This window comes from Calypte anna, chromosome 3 (assembly GCF_003957555.1).
Source record: "Calypte anna isolate BGI_N300 chromosome 3, bCalAnn1_v1.p, whole genome shotgun sequence".
Taxonomy (NCBI): Eukaryota; Metazoa; Chordata; class Aves; order Apodiformes; family Trochilidae; genus Calypte; species Calypte anna.
In genome coordinates this window covers 9,270,053-9,286,324 of record NC_044246.1, presented here as the reverse complement: position 1 = coordinate 9,286,324, position 16,272 = coordinate 9,270,053, and the positions used below count along the sequence as shown (strand labels likewise).

The following is a 16,272-nucleotide window of genomic DNA, read 5'->3' as shown; positions in this document are numbered from 1 at the left end:
TTCCTCCCTTCAAAAATACCAGACAGTTCTATAACAATTCACATTTACCATCCCAGTAAAAAAATCCTTAATGACTTGGTTAGATTTCTTTAATAAAAGATCATGCTCATTGGAAATATTTCCATTTGGAAATCACATGGACAAATACCATTAATAATGTATAAGCTTGAGAACCCTGCTATGGAGGACTACATGGCAATATTTTAGAATCAGATTTCTAATTTTACGGTAGTTTTGCAGACTCTAAATGTATTTCACCTTCATTCTAAATGAATGTGCATTGCTTCAAAGTCAGGGGAGGAAGCCTGGAGAAATTTTCTCCCCTTCCAAGTTCACCTCAGCTACAACTTGCTGCAGCAGAGACATTGATCTTAAAAAGGGAGGCTCAGGGTTTTGTTTTTGAAAGTACACTGTAAAAAAAGTTATTTATTAGGAGTCTATTAAAAAGTTTGAACATTTGCTCACTGTAGAATTAATTAAGGGGGGGGAAGTCAGTCCACCACTGCCACATCACTTGATCCATTATCAGCAGAAGTTAAGCAGAGGGCACGCTGCGGCAGGGGAAGGAACTGGTGGTGTCCTCCCTGGGAAGGTGAGCCAGCAAAGCTGCTGGGGGGAGATGGCACAGGGGGAAAAGGCAATCTATCCTTTTGCTAATTAATTTTAAAACTTTATTTAGGCTTCCAACCAGGTGACACGTAAGCTTCACCTCAGCTCAGCAGAAGTACATAGGATTATTTAGGATTCACTTTTCCCTTGATGCAGAATAGGAGAAGCAATAAGGATCCTTTTGCTTCCTTGTTCAGAAAGTTTCATTTTAAACTCCTAAAAATGTTCTTCAAATTGCACTTAAAACATGCAAAGATCTCAGTAAGCAGAGGATCTGTAGAATGCTCCACTATTCAAAAGTTTGTTACACCAACCCCCTAAGCTTGAGGTTAGAGAAAGTACTCATAATTAGCGAATATAAAGCTATCACAGGCAGTGGTTAAAAAAAAAAGAGCTGAATGATACATTTAGCGTGCTCCCTTTGAGTCCTGGGCTACAAGCACACACAGTTAAAAAGTGATGATTAACACTGGTAAGACAAAGTCTTTGAGACCTAGGAAGCTAGAGCATACAGCTCCCATTCCCGCAAATTGCCTTTGACCATCATGGCAACATGAATGGTGAGGATTTTGTTACCATGATATTCTCAAGCCAAATGAAATGTTCCCCCAAGCATCAGTATCTATGGGCAGTATTAGAAAAAAAAAAAAAAAAGTCAACACATTATATTTTATGGAGAGAAGCAACACATAGGAGTATGTGAGTATGTTTCATCTTTTCATTGAAGAAACACTTTGACAGCCACAAGCGTGTGCTGCACATCTATATCCCTTCTAGATAAAACCTGAAAGTATACAGGATATTTTAAATTATTTTGCCATTAATGGCTAAGTTATGTTCTCTGTTACCATTCTGAAGAAGGGCTCCTTCTAAGTCTAGTTTTTCTGAGAATCTGCAGTCCTTGAAAATCTTAATGCTGGAGAAGAAACTGAATGTGCCTAGAGCCACAGCCAGAGCTCATCAGTTGCATGGACATCCCTGCTTAAGCATTACCTGTTTTCCAGTCTTGATACTTTAAACCATCTACACATAATATTCTACTATATGAAAGCCTACAGGAAAGATCTGCTGATAGACAAAAAAATACGCGGCCAAAGACAGATGTTGACAAAAGGAAATATTTTCAGGATATCTGTAATAACTCAAAAAAACCCAAACACCAAACACAGAAAATGATTATTGAAAATTGTAATAAATAATAAAATGGTGAAAAATTTTGGCCCAGAACAAATTACTATAGATTTAGGAAGATACACAGTATGGCAGAGATTCGCTTGGTCAAGGCATAACTGAAGTTGCACCTAGAGAGATGACAAATGCAATGAATTGTTTAAATTAAGGTATATTTTTTCCCCTTCAAATTGTCCCTGCTGTCTCCATTCCAAACTTCTAATTTAGCTCTACTTTTATATTCCCACTGGGCTCTGCAGTGCTGGCCTTGTTCCTAGGATGGAGCAGCTTCGGACAAGAATTAGGGGTATATCCTGCAACAAGTATCTGAACCAGGTCTTTTTCCAGAGGTTTAAATAAGCTTCATATCTTTCAACTGAAAAGAAGGTTTAGCCCATTGTCCAAAGAGACTTAAGATTATTTAAATTTTCCTCTATAATCCTGACAGTTTTGATGTATTACCAGCATTTTGGACATTTTGACTGCCAGCCAGGACTGGGCCAGTGCTTCAGATTAAGTTGTTGCCTTCTGCTCTGATGTTCTTATAGAGACTGAATACAAAAGAGTGAGCCCAAGAGAGCTCCTTGGGTGAAATTAAGCCCAGAAAAGGAACTGTGTGTCTGCACAGATATTTGAATGGTAGCAATTTTTTTTTGGAATTTAATAGATTGCTTCTGCAAAATTCTTTGGGGAATAAAAAAATTATCAAAAAATCCCTTAACAGAATGATCAAGAGCTACACACAGAGAAATGCTTTCAAAACACAAGCATTTAATTTTTTTAAATGTTAAGTGAGATGTAAATATGTACGTTAGCAACAAAGTGCTCAAGAGCATACTGAAAACATATTCCATACACAGTTAGCAATAGAAGTCTGTACAAAAGTAATAAAGTTACACATTATAAAAAATACTCCATAACTATAATTTAAAAGAGGGAAAAAAGACAAGGGAATTGATTTCTCAGTTCATATAATTTATTGCAGTTAGCACACAGTTTAAAAATTCACCAACACACCAATAGTACAAAACTAAACAGCATTATAAGTTATTCCCCCCTCAGGAAAATAAAACATACTATGATTGTCAAAGCTAGATGTCAGTCTAAGTTTTAGAACAAAAGAAGAATGTGAAACTAAGGAAAGGAAAAAGCAATCACTCACAAGGACCACAAAAAAATTCAAGAGAAAGTCCATTTTCCTCAGACACTGATTGTCTTCTCTAACTTAAGAAAAGAATGTAGTTTTAAAACCTAGAAACTATTCAAGTAACTAAAGATAACGCTCCAAGGCCATTTTCACAGCTTTTTTTTTTTTGTTTTAAATGCCATTACAGCCAAATTAACACACATTTGACCAAATATTTCCAAAACAGTCCAGCAATACACAATGGAGTTTTCCATTCAGTATCTTAAGCACAAAAATAGGCTATGTTTACAGTAGTTAAGGCGATCAAATTTTAAACAAAAGCAGAGAAAAAAAAAAAAGGAAAAAAAAAAAAAAGGAAAAAAACAGCAAACGTTTTCCATGCTACTCCCATAGACCTTATTTGTAAGTGCAAGACAGGAAAACAAACACTGTGCAAAATGCTTTTGACCTGCGTGCTGGTCATTAAAACCACACGTCAGGCTGCAGTCTCTGCTGCTTGGATACACATAGTCCTTCCCCTGCCCTCCCCCGGCCCCCCTGTCACTCAGGCCTTCCCAAGCCTTTCAGCCCGGGGCTTTTTCTTTCTTTCCTTCTTTCTTTCTTTCTTTTTTTTTTTTTTTTTTTTTTCTTTCTTTTTTTTCAGTCCACAGCCTCTTTTCAACGGGGGGAAAAAAAAAAAGAACGACCTATTGTGGTGGAGTGGTGCAGCAGGAATCCTACAAATGCTCATCTGGGGAAATGGACGCACCTCAGTTGGAGCTGGCGTGGGGTCTGTGCAATTAGAAGGGGTCTGGGGTTAGTAAATGCACACCGCACATGCAAATCTCGAAGCCTGGTTGTAAACATTCAGGTTTGTTTTTTTTTTCTTTTTTTTTTTTTTTTTTTTCCTTGTTAACGTAGCTAAATCGGCGACTCGTAGCTTAAGTTCTTCTCAACTTAAAGACAGTGGGAAAGTAAGTTTAAATTAGATAAAATAAAAAACAGTGCATTTCTTTTCTTCGTAACACCGGCATTTTACACGGTGTTGGGTTTTTTTCCTAAGGAAATTAAATAATTTTCAACTCACTCGTTAAAGTTATACAATGCAAACAAAGACAAAAATATACTGAAACTCATGCATTTCTGTAGCGTTAATATTTACTTTTCAAGACTCAACTAAGAGCATCAACACAACCTGCCAAGTTCTTTGATACCTCCCCCCGGCCCATGTAATCAATTACAGTATACAATAACAGTAATTCACATTTTTTAAACACACAGTTCATCACTGCTGAAGCTGCAATATCCTTTTTCATCCCAAGCAAACCTTCACGTAAGACAGAGTCCCAGTGATCCCAGTGTACTCTCAGGGTTTTTGTTTTATGGTTTTTTTTTGTGTTGGTTTTTTTTTTTTGTGTGTGTGTGTTTTGCTTTTCCAGTGGGAACTGTCAGAAATCCAGAAGTTGCCATAATAAGTTTTAAGTCAACTGCTTGTTTAAAAATAGATAATCCAGCATTTCAGAAATTTTCCATTTGGGTCTAAAAGCATTCAGGTTTCCAACAGCTAGTAAGGACTCATGCAATTATAGAAATGTAAAGGAACTGACAAAATTGGGTGAGGATTTCTACATTCAGATTTTAAGAGGAAAAAGATCAAGAGCTTAAAGGAACGCAATGTTTTGGGGGGAATAAAGCCATGTCCAAATTTTTAGAATTGGAGATTCCTTAGAAGTAAAATATCTGCTGGCTTCTATTCCAGAAAGGGGTAAAATTCGTTTGATAATTTGTTAACTCTGTCGGATTACCTCTACAGTTCATTTTTATCGGAGTGCTAAATTAGTGAAATATTCATGCTGCCTTAAAGTGCAAAAACAAGCTAATAGCCAAACTTTCAGTTCAGGGAAACAAGATTGCTTTTAGACTGTACCACAACTATATAGATTTATATATATATTATTTATATATATAAAAATTTTATTTCCAAAGTTCTTGTGAGCTATCTTCTAAGGTCCAGTCTCTGACAGTAGGTAAGCTCAGTGCTTCGCTTTTGACAGACAATGAGTTCACCAACTCACAGTGAAACTTCCGAATGTGTCTGTAAAGGTCTCCGGACTGCGTGAACCTGCGTTCACACCACTTACAAGCGTGAGGCTTCTCCCGCGTGTGAACCACTGCGTGGCGGCTCAGGTTGTGGGAGTACTGGAAGCTCTTCCCACACTGGGTGCAAGTGTAGGGCTTTTCACCTGAATGAGTCCTCTCATGACGTTTCAAGGTGTACATGCAAGAAAAAGTCTTACCACACAACGAGCAGGTCGGGACATTGACATCAGTAGCAGGCTTGCTGCGGATCCCGTCCTGCTCTCGAAAGTGCGTGCTTAAATGGATCTGCAGGATGTGGGGGCTAGGAAAGACCTTGTTGCAGAGAGGACACATGAAAATTTGGCCAGCGGGGCTAAGTATGTTTGACACGTAAGGGAGCAAGCTGCTGTCCATGTTTCCTTCCACCTGGACTCTCTCGTTCTCTGGAGTTATCATTTCATCATCGCTTGCCTTGTCCTCTCTATCTAGCTCCCTCAAGACCGAATCTTCCCTCATCGGAGCCAGGTGGGCCGGCTCGTACTGTACCCTGTTATTAGTGCTCACACTTTCCTTCACAGTGCTATGTTCCATATCATAGTCATTAGTGCCAACATCACTCTCATCACAGGAAGCCTCTTTCTCCACCTTCACCTGAACCAGGCTGCTTCTAAGCATGTCCTGCGAAGAGAAATAAGAACTGTTCAAATTTTCAACTCCTGAAAGGCTGGACTTGACAGACAGGTCCAGCACGCAGTCAACATCTGCTGAATCCCTCACGGAGGTGACAGACCTCTGGGACAAAGACTCTGTTGAGCTGCAGGGGCTGGCTACTGTTTTTCCAGCTGCTGCTGCGTGCGTCTCTGCCTCTCCGCCAGTCTGGGGAATGCCTGCTGAGTCTGAGGGCAATCTCATCCACATGTTCCCAGGCTCGGCCGCCAAGTCCCTTTTGCTGGGCAGGATGTTCAATTTTTCATCTTCTCCGTCGTCTTCATCGCTGGGCAAGTCTCCTGGCATGTGGCTGCTGCCGTCGGAGAGGCTCTCCACTTTGTCTGAACAACTTGAGGCGTCTTCCTCCTTTTTTGTACTGTCTGCCTCCGTGGTTGCTTTCTCTTTCAGCTTCTTTTTGCAGACTTTGACAATGTCATACATGTGGAGATAACTGGCAGCTGCTAGCACGTCTTCAATGGGCAAGTCTTTGAACTGGAGCTTTCCTTCGTACATGAATTCAAGCAGGAGAGCGAAAGCTGGGGCTGTAACAATGTCGCTGTTCAGATGAACAATGTCCCTTTTGTCCAGCTGGTCCTTGTAAAAGAGGTGGAAATACATGCTGCATGAAGCCAGTACAGCTCTGTGCGCTCGGAACTGGGCATCTCCTACCAGAACAGTGCAATCACAAAGAAAACCCTGATGTCTCTGCTCACTCAGACACTGTAGCAAATGTCTACTGTGGTCAGGAAACTCCATACTGTCTTCATAACCTATAAGGAATGAGATTTAAAAAAATTAAAACACATATTGGAATCACAGAACTTACAAACCCATGTTACTCCACTCTAAAAACCTTGTATTTATATTACCAGAATTATGGTACTGACACGATGCAAAGATTATTTACCATGTATATATGATGGCAATTCCCTTCCTGACCAACCACTGAAGTTATGATTTCCTCTCAGTGGTAAATAAGCTGTTCTAATAAGCGCATAGGTACATCTGTAAATTTTTTTTTAAGTATCACTGCTGTTCACAAAATCTGTTCAATAGTGATTTTTTTTAAGGGAACTTCCTCCAGATTGCATCCCTAGGAGGGCAGACCCCCCCTAAAAAAAAAAAAAATAAAAAATTAACACTAAGTTTGAGAGATCACAGAGGGTGGGAAAAAAAAAATCAGATCATCAACCTCCTTTTTTCAAGTCGAATCGTGGTAAGAGGAGAGGTTCACAGATGAAGAAATGCTAATATATCCAAATCTGAAGGTCTAACATTCATAAAGTATAAAAATTATTTACGGATGTTAAATTCTATCTACTGCAAAATCAAGGTTTTTAGAACTTTTGTGGTTGTCTTCTGGTAGTAAGTAGAGTTCCAGGTTTAAAACCTTCTCCATACTGTACAACAGAACATGAACATTTTTGCCAACATGCAGAATTTACAAAAGAAAATTAACAACCAAAACGCCAATGAACACCACTTCCCCTGTGCAGAAGGACAGAAATTTCCCTCACCTCCCACACCAGGCAGAGTTTGCAGTACCCAACTTAAAAAAAAAAAAAAGTCATCCGACGTGACCGTGTGCATATTTAAAATCAGTATCCCGAGTGCTGTTCTTACCCAAGTATTTTTGTATTCACCTTCCTTGATGATAAAGAAAAAATAAACTTAAAAGGAAGTAGAGAAGTCAAAACTCAAATGGAAAGTAAAATCTCTTAAAAACCTGCCTTAATCTATTCTTCTGTGATTGATAGCAATGCTCTTCCAAACCATCTAAGCAGATCGTGACTCTCTAGGCTGGCAGATACTACTGAAAAATCCTTATCCCTCGCAAACCAAGATGTACTAAAACTTACAACACAACTCCTACTATATTCTGTAAAATACCTTTGCTAGAGTAAAGCACGAAGATTTACAATACAATCACTTTAAGTGCCCCACAGCCAACATCAATCCTAATCCTTAAGAGGGCTAAAAATAAAGATTGGAGGGCAGCTCACAAGGTAGCTGTGATCAAATTAGGAGGCTGAAAGGACAGAGAGGGACGAAGAAGGAAGCTTATAAACATCTGATCCAGCTGACTGTGGCCATATGGCAGCTGCTGCCCAGATAAAGAGATTAAGAATAGAGGAGTGCGATTACAGCTGTCTGGCCAATTCAGGCAGCTCAAATCTACAAGTTCTAAATTAGTCGCAAATACAAAAACTCCTTCAAATAATTATTGTTATGCTGAAATAAAAGATTTCAAATGCTACATGCAAGAAAGAAAAGAGGAAACCAGTCAAGCCATTCTGACGGGTACAAAAGTTTTTAAACACGTAACTGATTTCTATCTTTCAAAAGCACTACAGCTGTATGCTGCTATGGTTCTGAGCTGCTGGATATTTAACCGTGAAGTTTAATGAAAGACTTCCCCACCAACACATTTTAGCCAGAACAGTCCCTTTTTTTAAAAAAGCACACTTTTGTATATTTCACTAAAACCCCTGTAAAGTCACTTAAAAAATGCAATACAAGAACACTCTTTAGTCTTGCCACAAAATCCGTAGCATTTTTAGTCTTACAAATGAAGAATGAACTTGCTCTCTTTCTTGCAAGACAAGACATTCTCACAATATGCATTAAAGTTAATGCTAACAACGTGCCCAAGAACTGATACTCTCCAACTACAGCCCAAGCCTTTTGACTAAGTCCACTTATCTATTTAATACTCAATTTCATATATTACCTCTAAACTTGGTTAGAAAAGTAATGTGATTTTTTTTTCTGAAATTCAATAAACAATACACCAAAACAGAAATATGCTGTATCTAATCTATTGCTACTCCTACCTTTAGTACACATAAACCTGATTAAGTCCTTTCCTCTGAGTCTTGCTGGCTCCAGGTCTGTTAGATCGGTGGAAAAAAAGCAGACTAGGAGAGACAGATGCAAAGTGGAGATGATGTTAGAGAGGAATGAGATACCTTCTCCACACACAGATCTGCACACACTAACTCCCTGTCTGTGTGTTAGAATAAAAGGCTGAGGGATGGCAGGCTGTCAGCTGCTCTGACATCATGTTCAGATGGAAATGCTACCTCCAGCTGTGCTCCTTTTAATGCCATATGCTACTCCTCTACACTCCTGCCACCAGCTTTTTCTTAGGAGAACTTTTCTCTTCTGTTAGTATAAACAAAATACTTCAAAGTCTCTTTTTTTCAAACTTTCTAACAGGGAGGGGGAAAAAAAAAAAGATAGAGAGAAAGAAAATCCTAAACATATGGGGCTCTACTGTATGTGCAGCATAGCAACACTTCTGCCTTAAGTTGGAGGACCGCTTTATATACACTGACAGCACACCCCAGCCGCGGGGTTACCCGAGAAATCCATACCGACTCGGCTTTATTGAGCCCAGAGGTTCAGTTGAAAGAAAAAATTAGCCGAAGCCATTCACTCAACCAACAGCCCCCCCCCGATCCCCCTCTTCGCCGCCGGTCCTTTCGGTTTCGGCGTTCAGACAGGACGAATGACACAGAGCACTCGAACTCCAGCCTTGCACCTCAGCTCAGCACCCAACCTGGCCCGGGCGCTACCTCAAGCGTTCCGCTTTACTCCTAAATCTCTCTTTCCCGGTGGAGGCTCGGGCTGTCACGGAGGGGACTGCCGTGGTACCAGGACGCCGGCTCCAGCCCCGCCGGCTCCCATCGCCCCGCAGCTAGGGAGGGGAGCAGGAGTCGGCGCGGCCGGGCACCGTGCCCCTCGCACCTCCGGCGGGATCTGTCCCCCCCCCGGTGACACTCACGGCCCGCTCGTCTCTACCAACCCGGGCGCTTCACCTGCCCGGGGCCAGGTGGGGGACGAGCCTGGAGTCCGCCGCCCCCCAGGCCGGCCCGGGCCGTGAAACTGGGGGGGGAAGGGAGGGCAGAAGGGGGGGGGGGGGGCGCGGCGCTGCGGGTAGGCAGGGACACCGCGCATTAAGTTCCCGGCGGGCCCGGTCCCCCCAAACCCTCCGGGCGGTGGCAACTTTTCACCGAGCTCGCCCCCTCCCCAACCCCGACACCCCGGGCCGGGATCGGCCGCCCCCCGCCGCGCGGGGCCCTGCACCCGCCGGGCAGCGCCGTCCCCACCCCCGCCCGGGGCCGGGCGCGCCGGCGGCCGCCCCCCGGGGAAGGAAGCAGCTGCCCGGCGCGCAGGAAAAGCCGCCCCCGGGTCACGGCGGCAACAAAAGAAAAGTAACCGGGAGCGGCGCCGGGGCGGCCGGTCCTGCCGCCCGAAGGAGGGCAGCCCCCGCCTCTCCGCCCACCCCCCGCCGGACCCGCCGCCAACTCCGCCCGCCCCGCGGGGTCACACCGGCCCCGGCCCCGGCCCGGCGGGTGTGTGGGGAGGGGGGCAGCGGGACTCACACTCCGCGGCGGCCCGAAGTCCCCGCGCTCCCGCCGCCGCCCGCCGGCTCCTCTTCGCTCACTTGCCGCTCCGGGATCGCGTCTCGCCCCCCTCCCACCCTCCCCCCCGCCCGCCCCCCGCGCCCGCTGGCCGCCGCCCCCCCCCGGCCTCCCCCCTGCCGGCAACTGAGGAGCGAGCGGGGCAGCCGGCGGAGCGAAGCGGGCCCCGCGCTCAGCGGCTCCCCATGGCACCGACGGCCGGAGACGGCGCGGAGCCCGGGGCCGGGCGGCCGGGCGCGGGGGAGGGGCAGGAGGGGGGGGGGGGGGGGGTGAGGCCAAACGGGCGGGCGGGCGGGGGCGCCGGGCGCACGCAGCACGGGCGGGCGCACGCACGGCGGCGGCGGCGGCGGCACAGCCGGGCCCGGGCTGCGGCAGACAGATGTTCGCCCCCTCCCCGCTCCCCACTTCGGACTCCGGTCCCTGACTGACAGCCCGGCCCGCCCGCGCCGCTGCCCCCGCCAACCGGCGCGGCGCCCCGGCCTTGAGTGACAGTCGGCGGCGGGCGCTGATTGGAGGAGGGCGGCCCGGGAAGGCCGGCGCTGCCGCCAATCGCAGCACGCGGCGGGGTAGGGGGCGTGGCCCGGCCGGGAGCCGAGGCGGAAGGGGGCGGGGTCTCACCGAGGCAGGGGGCGGGGAATAGGGCGGGGCGATCCGCGAGGGGGCGGGGAGTGAGGGGGCGGAGCTTCGCTCCTGAGGGCTCTTGAGGGAGCCGGGGCCCCGCGCCGGTTGGCGGGGCTGGGGGGGCGGCGCGGTGCATGGTGGGACAGTGGCGGACGGCAGGTGCGGGCAGGGCGGGATGGGCCCTGCGCCATGGGGCCTGATCCGGGTGGATACGTGCCCTGGTCTGCCCGCCCCGGGGTGAGCCCGGGGTCTCGAGTGTGTCTTTGCACTCTTGTCTGGCCAGGCAGGTGGTAGAGGCTGGGCGAGGCTGCAGTCGGTGGGTGTGTGGTGTGAGCAGGCCCAGCCCGGCCTGGGGAGACCTCGGAGGCCGCCGGTACTGGCCAGGCTGCCGTGCCCACCCTCAGGAAACTGCCCGGTGCCTTCTCTCTCGTTAAACGTGGAGTTTGCCCGTGTGTGGGCTGACCATGAGTCTGGCAACAGCCCGGTCCACGGCCTGGGAACCACTCGTTGTGCTTCCTTGGGCTGCTGAGGATGGGGACTATGATGTAAATTACTGACAACAAATTAACCAAGAACAGATTAGCCAAGAACATGCTGTGTTACGGTCTCAAGACCCAAAACTCATCACTTGCCTTTACTTACTAAGAGATCAAGTGATCCACTAGGAAAGATTTTCACAGAATTTATTGAAGGATCCAAATCTGAGAGAAACACAAGTTGCTGCTGCCTGATTACTTTGCAGAAGCTGATGACAGAAACATCTGGATTAACAAGCCACAAGGATGCTGATGGATGCTGCTTCTGCAAGATATAAATACAGTTGCTTTGCTGTGCCACATTTATGATTGGATAATTAGAAATATGCATTAGTAGGTAATTAGGAGATTGATAGTATACCCTTGTATAAAACCCCCCCAAAAAAATTCCTTGGGCGTGCCCAGTTTGGCTGAGGCACCTGTTGTGCATAATTAAGTATTTACATTTTTAATTCTTTAGTTGGTGTCCTAGCCCTTCTCAACTGGCACAAGTCAGTTCTAATTTCTAAATGAGATTAATGGGAGCACACTTCAGGTCCTCTTTTCTCTTACTAGGAGGCCCTGGACTAGTTGCCACCTCTAGCACTATCTTTCCCTTGGTGATCTGTGTGCTTGTTGCTGCAGCAGAGGGAGTTGGGAGGAGCAGTGACAGCAGTTTGGGGTTGTTTGGTAAGTGCATGTCCTCAGGCCTGCCTGCTCTTGGGAAAGGGTGGGAAGGATGGTGCCTGAGGGGTGAAGGAGCTCTAGAGACCTCATGAGGGTTCAGAGGTAGGTTGAGGTCAGCAGCTTGGGAGGATACCATGGCTTAATGGTGGGTTAGGAGAGGGCAGTGGAGGGCAGGTTTGAAGAAATGAGGTCTTCCTTAGTGAAAGATGAATCCTAGGGGGTTGGGTGCTTCTCCCTGTCTCCTTCAGTTTCAGATAAATGGTTAACACAAGGAAAGAAGAAAACAAGGCTGACCAGAATTTAAAGACAATGAACTCAATTACACATTAAAAATAAAAATTGGTGTATATATAAAACCTGAAGGCACGTTCTTAGTCTCCTGCCATAATGTGAAACCATTATGAAGAAACATTCTGAATTCTTGCTGTGCTTAATTTATTTGACAGCACTGCTATGTATATCACTAGCAGCTAGCATCTAGGTGTCCACACACTTTAAGCATTACATACATATATGTAAAAAAAATATGAAATATACATGTGTACAAAAGAAAACACTTCTCAATATCCTTTAGTGAACTGATTGCTCACACAGACCTGGTGTGAGACACTTAATTATTAACATCAGTTTTAGTCCTTCTTAGATACTGACACAATTCCATCTTAGGGTTGCTTTTTTTCCTTCTTTTTTTTCTATTTTTTTACTACTGGCATCATGTTCCATATTTTGTTATACCTGGAACTCAATGAGGCTCTGTCCTTGTCTTCAAGACACAGCAGCTAAGATGCTGACTCTTCATGTTTTCTGTTTGTCTCCTCAGTGCTAATAATCACTTCCTCTGAGAAAAAGCAGTTCTCTATGCCCTGCTGCCTCTCATTTCTTGAACATCTTCCCTATAAGTACTAAACTGCTTTTTCTATCAGTTGCAAAAAAATTTGATTATTTTAATAAGAAATACAGTTCAAAATTGGTCTAAGGTGTTGGTTTGTTTTTTTTTTTAATCTAGACCATACAAATAAATTACATGGTTATATATATCTTTGAACTGTCAGTGAATGTACCTGAAATTATCATGTTAACTTTGTTGTCCTAGATCTGTGAACTGCATCCTGTCTCATGCTTCCTAGTCCAAGCCATTTCACCAACTGCCCAGGGTTGGTAAGTGAGACCTCAGCTGATGAATGCTGAATTTTGCAAGTGCAGTTTTACTGAGGGAGACAGTTTAGTGTCATTCTCATGATACAAAGCTGGGAAAAATGACTCTGCTTAATGTGAAAAAAAATTCCAAGAATGTATTTTCTCAGGAAGACATTTATCAAATGGGCTTTCTCAGGTTCTCATAGACTCTTACAGGACCTTGAATTTTAAAGTAATCTTAAAATTTTGTGGGCTATTACTGTTTATACATTCTGTTCACTTATTCTTTCCTCCTCATACATATGAACTTACCTTCTTATGTTTTAAGATGTACTGAGAAAAATCTTACTGCCTCTCACCTCGTATTTACAGTGCTGTCTCCTAATTAAATCAGGTGTTTTCTCTTCCATTCTATCACTTGACTGCATGACCTTGGGCAAATCACTTTGTCCTTTTTGCCTTTTCAGACTGGCTTGCCCTGGGGACTACAGCTTTTGTCTTACTACAGTTATATTAAAGAGAATGATTTGCAATTGCAGTTTATACAACTCTTATAATTAAACAATTTGTTACTATTTCTAAATAGGAGATGGAATGAAAGAGAAAAAAAAATGACTGTAAGTAACACTTTTAATATTAAAAATCCTTTTGGCAGTGAGTCAAGCATCATTGATATAAACCTGGAACTGTTGACATTTGGGTTTTTTTAATGCAATTTTTTTGCTTTGTTTTTGTGAAAGGAACTCTAATTTTTTAAAAAGAGTATTTAGAGAGGTTTAAAGACTTTGCATTATTTGATTTTAAATACAGAAACAAAATGGTAGAAAAGTGACTAAGAAAAAATCCTACCCAGGGAAAACTCACAAATGCCCTGTAGGTCAGCTGATCCTCTGTTAGAAAAAAGTAATATAAGGTGGGCATTCCATTGGAAGAGATGGTGAAGCCTTGTTGTAAAGGGACATAAACATCTGGCAATACACCTGGTCTCTACACTTATTTATAAATCACCTCAGGCATCCCAAGGCACCATAGAGAACACACATGAAAATGGAACTAAGAACATTCATAAGCCAAAGAAAATAAAAATGGTCTTGATTTAGCGTGGAAAGAAATGAGTCTCATTTACTGCACAAACACAGTTTGGAAAGACATGATGTGATTTTGCACTTCTTGCACCTTTGCACCTGCTGACTTTCATTTATATCCTCCAGGCAACAAGCAAGCCTGAAGGCCTTTGGCTCATAACCAATGCTGACGTTGCAGTGTGGTGCTACAGGAGCACTTGAAGCTCTGGTAGAGCCTCCCTGCTGGCCTCTGATCTGGGAACATTGAGGTTTCCTGGAGTCTTTTCTAAAACACTTTGTGTGGTGAATCTCCCAGTATTGTTTGTTGCTGCTCAGGGTTGATTAGCACACAGCAAACTGCTTTGCAGGTGCCAGCTTTGCCTACAAACCTCAAAATGTGTTTGTCACATTTGTTTCTGGAGCTTGCATGTGCTCCATGCTCTTGGAAAGTCTTCTTGAGGGCATTCCATCAGAGGAGCCTGAGCTTGACAAAGGTCAAAGGTGCCTACATAATGTTTGTGTCCAGAGCCATAGGTTTAGATGTTAACACACTTATACTCTGGAACAGCTGCAGATTTAGCCCTTAATACTTCTTTCCTATACCTGCTATAGCACAATTTTCTACATTTTCTTCAAAATGTAAAGTAATGGTGTGCTGACTACCATGCACTTTCCATTTTGTGGTCCATGAAAAAAAGGAAATTAACAGGAAAACTGGTCATCTGCAGCCAAATATCCCAGTTTTATGTTCCACAGATTATTTTGGACCAGATACTGCCACCCCATGCATAGTACCACTGTGTTCATAGGTAGGACAATGGAAAGCAGGTATCTCCTTGATAAATTAACTCTCCCAGAATGCTTTGACTAGGAAGCCTGAGGGTACAGAAGCAAACATCTTCAGGGTTATGTATCCCAGGGAAGTGAAAACTGGGGGTTGTGATCAATCTGTAGTGACATGTAATTAATGGCAGTCTGGTTTTCAGAAAAATTAAAATTAAAACAGTTTCTGGAACTGCCATCACACTTGAGGTTCAGCTGATGTCACCATGGAACTGAGTTTTCTCTCTGGGGAACCAGTGCTGGGGAAGTGCCAAGAAAATATAATACAGTCTTTGCATGACTTGGCTATATGTACATCTTATTTTGCCAAAGTCTGACTGGATCAGTAATTCTTATCAGCCCGAGCTATGCTGGGTGAGCCACTGTGATGGGTTCAACTAAGAGCTTGTCTTAGCATATGGGCCAAAAATGTCTCTCTCCTCTGACATTCTTTTACATAAAGGAGAAGGAGCACTGTGCACTGAAGTTTATCACTTTCTTAAGGTCCAGGTCTCCTTTTCTAGAGCATGGATTTGTCTAGCTTTAAGCTACAGCTTCCACTTCACACTGATTACTAAGATCAGTGACTTTGTTGTTTTGTCTCCAAACAATTTCAAGACTCCGTACAAACTTGATAATAAAAAATGGGACTGGCCCTGTGGGTGGAGACACGAGCTGGATTTTTAAAAATTTGTTTGTTGAGTATTAATGATAGGCACACCATCACTATAACCAGAAGAGAAATGTTTTCTCTCAAAAGGCAGCTTGTTTTGGATCCAAAAGAATTTGTTCAAATGTTTAGCCTAGGTACACCTGGCTGCTTAACTCCAATCTCCCACAACTCTGGCTAATGATGAGCAGATGCTTAATTCAGGACAGATCTGTGCCAAGTGCCACTGCATGCTCACAAGAACACACAAGTATTTCCCAAAGCATATATATAAAAATGCAAAACCTAGAGTTCAAAAAGATGAGACACAAGCCATGATGCCCTGAAAGGAAGAAAGTGGGAGTGGTTGTGAATTTGTGCCCCAGGCCCTCGCAGTGGCTGAGGTGTGCTGGGTGGGACTGCTCAGAATATATCCAGGTATCTTCTTCCTGCAAAACCTTCTGTGGTTTCTGCTGAGGTCACACAGGTGTGACTGGGTATTGTAGCTGGAGTAATTCTTAGAAAGCTTGAAGGTGTGAAGCCTTTTCAACTGGTGTGGCGGCCAACACCGAGTTATTTAGGATTGCTTTGTTCAGAAGTTAATAAAATTAAATGCCAACTTAGTTTTACAAAACCCTTTGCTTAATTTTTCTCTCCT

General features: G+C 44.2%; 1 protein-coding gene across 3 annotated transcripts; it reads right to left on the bottom strand.

The window, feature by feature from the left end:
• Nucleotides 1–2,530: 2,530 nt before the first annotated feature.
• Nucleotides 2,531–10,362, bottom strand: ZBTB18 (zinc finger and BTB domain containing 18). 3 transcript variants are annotated; one of them, XM_030446949.1, is made up of 3 exons: nt 10,081–10,191; nt 8,527–8,610; nt 2,531–6,462 (listed from the first exon to the last, which is right to left on the bottom strand). In XM_030446949.1, exons 2-3 carry the CDS (start codon nt 8,537–8,539, stop codon nt 4,880–4,882), a joined length of 1,596 nt encoding a protein of 531 aa, XP_030302809.1. In that variant the 5' UTR covers nt 8,540–8,610; nt 10,081–10,191; the 3' UTR covers nt 2,531–4,879. The 3 variants fall into 3 exon arrangements, with proteins under 3 accessions (XP_030302809.1, XP_030302810.1, XP_030302811.1); XM_030446950.1 differs by lacking the exon at nt 10,081–10,191 and adding an exon at nt 9,271–9,613; XM_030446951.1 differs by lacking the exon at nt 8,527–8,610 and having other exon boundaries at nt 10,081–10,362.
• Nucleotides 10,363–16,272: the final 5,910 nt, after the last annotated feature.